The 9,501-nt window shown below is 43.0% G+C and overlaps 1 protein-coding gene across 1 annotated transcript in view; it reads right to left on the bottom strand.

The window, feature by feature from the left end:
- Positions 1 to 3,491: 3,491 nt before the first annotated feature.
- Positions 3,492 to 9,501, bottom strand: part of wdr48a (WD repeat domain 48a) — a 60,899-nt gene continuing 54,889 nt past the window's right edge. The window contains exons 17-19 of the mRNA XM_028804166.2: positions 9,309 to 9,385; positions 5,206 to 5,398; positions 3,492 to 5,101 (exon numbers count right to left, since the gene is read on the bottom strand). Of these exons, the coding sequence (XP_028659999.1) occupies positions 5,006 to 5,101; positions 5,206 to 5,398; positions 9,309 to 9,385 (366 nt within the window). The 3' untranslated portion in view covers positions 3,492 to 5,005. The remainder of the gene's footprint in view (positions 5,102 to 5,205; positions 5,399 to 9,308; positions 9,386 to 9,501) is intronic.

Here is a 9,501-nt window from a genome sequence, read left to right as displayed (position 1 = left end):
GTTGTAACAAGTTATCTCTTAATGCTGCTGCTTTTGTTCCACAGTGTAGAGCAGGCATGCGCAACCTTTCCGCTATTGACGGCCGCACTACAGACTTTTTACTTTAATAACGGCCGCCAGTAAGTCCAAGTAAACTTAATAATGTTTTATGATTTATGTAAAAATTTACAGATTACACATTAAAACAGAGTATGATATATCTGACAATATTCAATTTACTGGTCTACATATGTAAAAAAATGTCTACGAAACGTCATATAGGACAAAAAACCTTTACAGCAATTGTTTCAGGAAGTTTGGAAAACATCGCCATTAATGGCTTCCTTGCTCTTGCATGTTTGCAGACAGACTTGCAAAGTCAGGGGACTCGCTGGAGACCATTAGCCGTATTCCAGACTCTAGAATGCTGTCTACCAATCGGGTTCGGTACTTGTTTTTCAGATATTTCATTCTGGAAAACGCTGCTTCGCACAAATAAGTGCTTCCGAAAAGAACGAGAATGTTCCTGACCAGTTCTCGTCGTTGTGGGTATTCTACTGCTGATTTCCACGATGAATATATAAAGGGCAACATTTTGATCAACATACCGACCCGGCTAAGGAAGGTTCTGCGGTGTTTGAGATTCTACACTTGCAGGAGTCTAGAGACCCCAGAGTCCAAATCGGCTTTCGGCGTCACCATACCGACCCGGCCGACAAAGATTCCGCGGCGTTGAGACCCCTTACTCGCTGGAGTCCAGAGACCCTACACCTGCACGGCCGCCATTACGTACACTTTAATATACACGTCCACGGCCGCCAAAGTCCTTGCCCACGGCCGCAGGTTGCGCACAGCTGGTAGAGTATAGGAAGGAATTCCACAGGAGGCAGAGCCTTCAGATACCAACTCTGGAATGACCGGCCTGTCACTTTTAAATCAGCCCCGAAGTCGCATTACTTTAACGCGTAGTATACTACTATTGTCACCACTGCTATTGTTATTCCTGCTACTTTCTACTAATGGCCGTTGATAGTGCTCAGATGTTTGCCAAGTGTTTGTCTTGTATGTCATTTGGCTGACCACCATGACTGACTATCGCTAATCTTTTTCCACATTCATTGAGCTCTTCTGGGCACATTACAGTTTTAATGTAGATTAACATTTATTACTTTGCTACTTCTTTGTAAATTGTCATTTAAGAATTAGCGACTTAAACAAAGAAACGGCTTTCATCAACCAAGTCATTGTGAACTCACAAATTTTAGGAATTCTACCTCTGAGAACGTTTTGCTAAGTGCTGCTCTGGGAAATGGTGTCTGTGGTAGGGGGGGTTGGGGGCATTCATCGACCTACGTGTAAACGGTTTTACAAGGGTGCTTTGCTGTATCTCTGCACAAGACTTTCTGTGAGCCCCCCCAAAGATGGAATAAGGAAAACCTTAAACGGCTAGCCTGAGCTAAAAGGGCAATCTGGATGGAAATGAATGGGCTTGTGCTGAAACAAGAACTGCCATGAAGCCGGGGGTCAGCTTATCCTATTGGTCACAGCGGAACTGAGCTGTGGCTGGATAGGACTGGCAGCTGAATAAGCGACGCCCCATTGGTTCATGACGTGTGACAGGAAACCAAAGGACTGGCATAGGTTTGGTCTCTATGTCTACCTTTCTGTGCCACTTTCCCATCCAAGGAGGAGATGACCAAGTCTTTCTATGTGTTCATCTGTCTGTCCCTATGCAAATGATGAGCTAGCTAAGAAGAAAATTGCATGTTGACAAGAAGTTTATGTGCTGCCTGAAACTACACCTCTAGCACCATCAGGTTGTACAGTCTGAAAAGCCACGTACTCTTTGCTTCTTGTTTACAGCTCTGGTTATAATATTTGAAGATTTCAAACATTACCTATTATACATGAATACAAGTGTATCCTTTTTCTCCTGCCTGTACTGCTACTGTCCCCCTGTCTGCGATTAGAGATGTAAACGGGCAAGTGCTGAAGTGCAGCCCCGGCAGTGTAAGCAGAGAGCGGGACAGCAGACATTCTGTTTACAGAATAAAGAGTAGGAAGGGTCCCTAGGACCCTAACATCACACACCAGCAGTGATGGCTACCAGTGCCGCTACTTTGACCAATTCATTCCTCTGGACTCATGGAATGAGCTCTAACAACATGCTGTTCAAATCTGCTTTATCAGAGAATCCCTCGGTTAGGTTTGTAACACCTGACTGACCGTCTGTGCTTTAAAGTTTTCACTCCGTTGTCGTTTCCTAATAAATACTTCAACTCATTTTTACAGAATTTGTCGTTAAAAAGATACATTTAAATAATTAATCTGGAGGAAATATTTTATGACCTCTATGGATGCAACATTTAGTAATTCAGCTGTGAATCAGGTACTGACCAACAGTGCCTCAATTACTGTACGTGGACATCTCATTTCAAAACCATGGGCATCAATATGGAGTGTGTGGCTAGTTCAGTCTCCTCTCGTCGTTCCACAATTTGGAGTGTGTCATTTGTGAGGTCAGGTACTGATGTTGGATGAGAAGACCTGGCTGAGACATCAGCATTCCAGTTTACCCCCAAAGTGTTCAGTATTTGTGGGTCACAGCTCTTGGTTTCACCATGTCTTAATGGACATGGCTTTGTGCACAGGGGCTCAGTCATACTGGAATGTAAAATGGCCTTCCCCAAACACTGGCCACAAAGGTGGAAGCACAAAGTGGCCTGAAATGTGTTTGTATGCTGTAGCATTAACAGGACCTTTGATTGGAACGAAGGGGCCCAGCCCAGACCCTGTAAAACACCGCCAGGCCAACATTCCTCTACCACCAAACTTTACAGTTGGCACTCTGCAGTCTGGATGGTCACATTCTCCTGGCACTCGTCAAATGCAGATTCATCCATCAGACTGCCAGACAGTGAAGCGCGATTCTTCACTCCAGAGAACACGTACCCACTGCTCCAGACTCCAATGGCCATGTGCTTTACCCACTCCAGTCATTGCTTGGCATTGTGCATGGTGATCTTCGACTCGTGAGCAGCTGCTCGGACATGGATAACAATTTCATGAAGCTTCTGACACAGAGTTCTTGTGCAGATGTTGCTTCAGGGCCAGTTTGGAACTCTACTGTGAGTGCTGTGCGCTTTGTCACCGCTATGTGCCACCCTGTGAGTTTGTGTGGCTGAGCTGTTGTTGCTCCTCGCTGCTTCCACTTGACAATAACAGCACTTGCAGGTGTCCAGGGCAGATCTAGCAGAGCAAAAATTTCACTATCCTATGACAGTGCCATGTTTATGGAGGCAGTCTCCAAGCTCTTCAGCATGACCCAGTCAATGGAGACTGCATGGCAGTGTGCTGGAGTTTACAAACCTGTTAAGAATGAAACCCCTGAACGCGGTCACTTGGAGGGGTGCCCACAGACTCTGTTAACATGTAAACCACGGCCTGAAAACTCTTACTGTGCGAACTCAGTGTCAACTGCAGTAAACCAGGAACGACAATAATGGCACACGTCATGTTTATTGTTCAATTTATTTAGTATATAGTAAACCAAAATATACTACAGATATAGTTACAGTCAATAAGGGGAACTTAAATAGTACAGGAATTTTGGATATGGCAGCTTTACATGTTCCCCCTGGATCTCATATACAGCTTGTACAACTAACTAAAGAGATTTGTCTCATTTCAGATTAATGTCATAGCAGTTTCATTTTGTCCTCCACTGTGAAAAATACGCCAGAGCTTTTCCACTGACTACATTACTGTGCAGTCAAATTTCCATTGTCTTTTGATTTTTGTTTTATTTGCCAAGCACAATAAAGTTGCACTGCTTGAGAACAAAAAAAGCGAGGAGGGTGGTCTCCTGCAAGTCATTCTTAGGATGCCTGCCAAACCCATGTTGTGTTGAAGGTAAGGTCTGAGCAGTGGGAACGAGTCACGGTAGGTGAAGGCAGCATCCTGAGGTCATAGTAACAGAAATGTACAAAACATAAGGGAGCACCTCTTCTATAAAGAACCTCATGTGTTTAGAACGGGCATACAGTACCGTTTGGTTTGAATGGAAAATGTGAAAAAACACAATCCAGAAATGCTACAAAATAAAAAGCTAAAATGAAAACGGAAGATCGCTTCCTTAACCTGTGGCCTCTGAAGTTCTGGCAATTTACAAAAGAGCATAAAAATACACAACAAAAATTACTATGGCCTCAAAATGGAAAATGTGCAATACTTATAACTGAATCTAAAATTGTCATAACAGAAAAAAAAATAAGAACTTCAATTAATCTGCTTACGCCCGTCCTGTCAGAATTGAAGCCACATACATGTCACAGAAAATAAAGAATTGAAAGACAACAAATCATAATGGCTTAAAGAATGATAAAGTGGAATCAAAAATGAAAACAATGCGCTTCTACAAGTGGGACTTCTAATGTTTACCTCTTGGTCTCTGCTGTTGCCACACATCACTGGAAGCAAACGCCTCGTGTCTGGAATGTACTGAAAAAGAGAGTTGCGTGCAATTTACGATCACATCACAAAGTGAGCACTGATGAGTACAAAACATCCGGCATGGGGACTCACAAAACACACATGCCTAAAAAAAAAAAAAAAAAAAGGTGGGGGGAGAAAAGAAACATACAAAAAGAAAAAAAAAATCAAACACATTGTAAATAAAAATAAAAAGCAAAAAATAGGCGGTCCATAACTTCATATAGATATTTGAAAATCCATCTGCGTAACACAGCACAAAACCTGAACTCCCCACGGTCTGTGCCCCAGTTACATCTTACGCCCTCCCTTAATTTTGTTTTTTCCTTTTGCATTCTGATTCAGCCCACTGGTGGGCTCAAATTCTGCTGGATGGTGGGAATGGAACCACACAGAGGATCTCATCTGGACAGGGCCAGAGCCATTCGCGGAAGGGCACATTTAATCGGGGTTTAATGGGGCGTCTACGTCTGGAAACGTACAGGCTGGGGGTGACTGATGAATGTCTCATGGGGTCAGAGCGTCTTGAAGCTATTCACGTTGACTTTTGTCTATAATGAAGTGTCAAGTCGCCACCACTCTTCCAGATGAAATGCTTTACAGTTCGCAGGTCCATATTTGGATCCAGTACCTAAAAGAAAAAGACGATTGCATTCACGCAACTCTGTCAGTCAGCACTGCAATGGGACTTTAACACCTCTGTGAGCAGAGAATTGAATAAAAGGGAGTACGCACCTGGTCCTGGCACAACAGCTCAATTTTTTCCTCGGCCAAAACTGCAATGTCCTCCTCCTTCTCCTGTTCTCCAGGTTTCTCATTGTTGGAGGAACTTGTTGTCTGTGACTCATTGTCCAAGTTTATGATCTTCTCATAAACGTGCTCCATCACCTTCCTCACCTGGAGCATGTCACTGGCGGAGAGTCGGTCCCTGTAAGGTGCAACACACGCAAGATAAAAAACAACACAAGATACATCATCTGGGGCACCAGGGTCTCTTTAAGCTTGAGAAGGACTGCTCCACTATAGCAGAGTCACTAAGTTACGGTCCTCTATGTTTGAAATCACAACTTGAACTTAATCTGTTCAATATAATGAATCCTTGTGACGTTTTCCAACACACAGACAGACAGACAGATAGATATTGCCAAACGTACTGAGACACCATTCCAAATCATTGCCTGCAGGGGTTCCAATCACTTCCATGCCCACAGGTGTATAAACTCAAGCACCTTGGCATGCAGATGGCTTCTACAAACATCTGTGAAAGAATAGGTCGCACTGAAGAGCTCAGTGAATTCAAGCGTGGTACCATGATACGATGCCACCTGTGCAATTCCATTCGTGAAATTTCCTCACTACTAAATATTCCACGGTCAACTGTTAGTGGTATTACAACAAATGGGAACAACAGCAACTCAGCCATGAAGTGGTAGGCCACTTAAAATCACAGAGCGGGGACAGCCCATGCTGAGGAGCACAGTATGCAGAAGTCATCAACTTTCTGCAGAGTCAATAGCTACAGACCTCCAAACTTTGTGTGGCCTCCAGATTAGCTGAAGAACAGTGTGTAGAGAACTTCATGGAATGGGCGTCTATGGCTGAGCAGCTGTATCCAAGCCTTACAATACCAAGTGCAATGCAAAGTGTCGGATGCAGTGGTGTAAAGTACACTGCCACTGGACTCTAGAGCAGTGGAAACGTGTCCTCTGGAGTGACGAGTCACGCTTCTCAGTCTGGCAATCCGATGGACGAGTCTGGGTTTGGCAGTTGCCAGGAGAACGGTACTTGCCTGACTGCATTGTGCCAAGTGTAAAGTTTGGTGGGTTTTTGGTGTGGGGTTGTTTTTCAGGGATTGGGCTTGGCCCCTTAGTTCCAGTGAAAGGAACTCTTATTACTTCAGCATAAAAAGCCATTTTGGACAATTTCTTAGTGGAAACAGTTTGGGGATAGACTGCACACTAGTGCACAAAGCAAGGTCTATAAAGAAATGGATGAGCGAGTTTGGTGTGGAAGAACTTGACTGGCCAGCACAGATCCCTAACCTCAACCCAATAGAACGAACACCGTGAGCCAGACCTTCTTGTCTAACATCAGTGCCTGACCTAACAAATGTTCTCCTGGAAGAATGGTCAAAAATTCCCATAAACACACTCTGAAACCTTGTGGAAAGCCTTCCCAGAAGAGATGAAGCTGTTAGAGCTGCAAAAGGTGGGTCAACTCCATATTAAAGCCTGTGTATTAAGAACGGGATGTCAATAAAGTTCATGTGTGTGTAAAGGCAGGCGTCTCCCAATACTTTTGGCAATATAGACAGACAGACAATCTGCAATGAATCAGATAGTTCTAGTGCTTTACCACCAATGAGTCGTATGCTGGGCATGGCAATCTATATATATAAAATTTCTTTCGCATTTGAAACGGAAATGTCGTATGACCACGCAATATGGAAATTACATAAAAGTGGTAAACACAAACACGCCGATCTATCCCATACAAGTGTGCCCCACATCGCCCTCTCCCAGCCCTCCTCTCTGGACTGCAGCGCTGAGCCGTCCGCCGCCAGGCGCGTTCTCACAGAGAAAACTGCCACATTGTAACTTTTTTTTAATTTGCAGTACTTGATACTAGAAGTAGAACAAAACAGCTTTGCGTCTTTGTACTTTTCAACTGCGCCGAGCTGTAAACAATGTGAAGACGAGACCGCCTTCAGCGGCGAGGGGTCGTAAGAACAAAGTGGACGCTGGGAGGCGTGGAATGTTGGGCTTTTCCTCCTGGTCAGCAGCTTCCCAGTTTCGGGCAGCGTCCTCTCTTCTCGCAGTGTTTGTCACACTTCAAGTGCCCCGTCGGCTCCTGGGACAGTGGAAATCTTTGCGAATAAGTGTAAGCGCCGCTATCGAAGCAGGACTCTCTTGATAAATTGCGGTGCACGGCTACTTACTGTCCCTTAAGATGAATTCAGGTCACTAAAATCCCCGCAACATTCAAGGTTGCTTTTGTGATGAATTCTTTTAATAAGATGGAGGGTTTACATCTAAAAAGATGTACCGACCTCTTCATGTTAAGTATTAGACTTGGGAATTGTTTGGACTGTCTGCCCGTTAAACACGGAAAGGCAGCGTCCACATTTCTCAGAATAATTTTTCTCTTAAATCACAGGCACATAGTGCAAGGTTGTCAAGCAGGTAGTTTGCTCGAAACCACTGCAGTAGCACTCAATGTATCTTTACTTCTTAAATGTTAATGTTTGACTGTTTAATAATTTATACGCTTTTTATATCTTCTTCAAATTCTTTTATCAAAATGTTTTACTACTTAAAAATTAATATTTATATAATTTCTATGTTATTGTGAAATTCTCTTTATTTGTTCAAAAATAACATTGGTAATTAACAAACTTATTTTATAAATACTACATTTTACTTTTTTCCCTTACACTCAGTGAGTGAAGCCACTGGGTAATCAGCTAGTGTTAGATAAAGAAAGTTCACTGCGCAGAGATCCAGTCTTGATTTTTTTTATTAATATTGGGCAGATGTGGTACATTACTCTTGTTAAAATAAACCCTCTTGCCTTCTTTCTTTTCAGAGTGGTCATCACCTTTTACCTTCTCCCTTTGTAGATGCATGCTGACATAGTTCTTCACTAACTCCATTATATTACAGTCTGCTAGGAACACTGTAATTGCACTTTTGCATACCAAGGGTGGATGAATTTTAAAACAGATTTATACTTTATAAAAAAAAAAAGACTCGACAGCTTAGAGCTTAGTCCACCATTTCTAAATCACATACTATCTGCACTAGGGAATCCCAGACATTTTTCATTCCCGGGAATGAAACTGCTGGAATTCCCGGGAAAACGGGAATGGCCAAGCTCGCATATATAGCGTGTAAAAGTGTAAAAATCAATCAAGAAATAACAGAGTTATAGTTGAAAATAATTAAATGGCACGGTTTTTTGGCCCACAGTGTAGTGTGTTGCAGATTAATTCAGTCAACAACAGACCAGCAGCAGTCAGTCTCCCGGCTGACTGAACACAGTTGACTGGGAGGTGTCTGCACTCTGCAGCGCACGAATGCCGGGATGGGGCAGAGTTCATTGACGTCTGTGCTGTTGACAGCTTTGAACAGCAACTTGAAACTGCAATGCGTCAGTCTGTTGCATCCGCATTATCCGTGCTAAGAAACTTGCCATCATAGAATGATGACAAGAAAGTGGATGCATCAGTAAAAGCTGAAACGGCGGTGTTTCAGAGCAACGGCAAGCATGGGCGTTGTTTAGAACAAGTGTATCAGTATCTGATGACTGTGCCGCCTACATCAGTGGAGGCAGAGTGTGCTTTCTCAGTGGCTGATGTACTCTGCACGAAGGTGCGCTCTCACCTGGACCACCGCACGCTCGACACGTTGTGCTTTCTAAGCTCTTATTAACGCAACTAACTAGATACATGTACTTATATGACAGCATGAACTGCTTGCAGGTGTCAACATATTGCAGTGGTTTTATTAAAAATAAGTGTCGCTCGTTCTAAAACCGTTCACATGTGAGATGCCCATGCACTGTGTCATCCCCGGGAGCCCGGGATTCCCGAATTCCCAGGAATGGATAAACTCATCTGGGAATGGATTCCCTAATCTGCACATTGTAACACTAATCTGTCCAGTAGTGAAAACAATGGAAAAAGGCAGAAAATAAAACAGTATCAACTTACATGGGACATTATTTTCTGCATTCATATTTTAGGTTATGTCACCCTGAAAGGTGTTAGCCAAATTACAATCATAGTAAAACATTTATATATAGAGGCTCAAGCATTTAAACAGATATCTTGAACTTACTTCTTTAGTGTTTTTGCTCCCGAAGACGAATGAGGTTGGAGGTAGAAAGGAATTTTGTTGAATTTAGGCATATTTTTCTGAAAGAAAACAAAAAGCATTTCTGTTTATAAACTTAAAGCTTTAAAAAACTCCAATATGTACTGTACCTTACCGAAGTATTCAATCATCGCCATTCTCTCGATTTCAAAGGTTA

The sequence above is a fragment of the Erpetoichthys calabaricus genome, chromosome 6, assembly GCF_900747795.2.
Source record: "Erpetoichthys calabaricus chromosome 6, fErpCal1.3, whole genome shotgun sequence".
NCBI lineage: Eukaryota > Metazoa > Chordata > Cladistia > Polypteriformes > Polypteridae > Erpetoichthys > Erpetoichthys calabaricus.
This window is presented reverse-complemented; position numbering and strand designations above follow the sequence as displayed.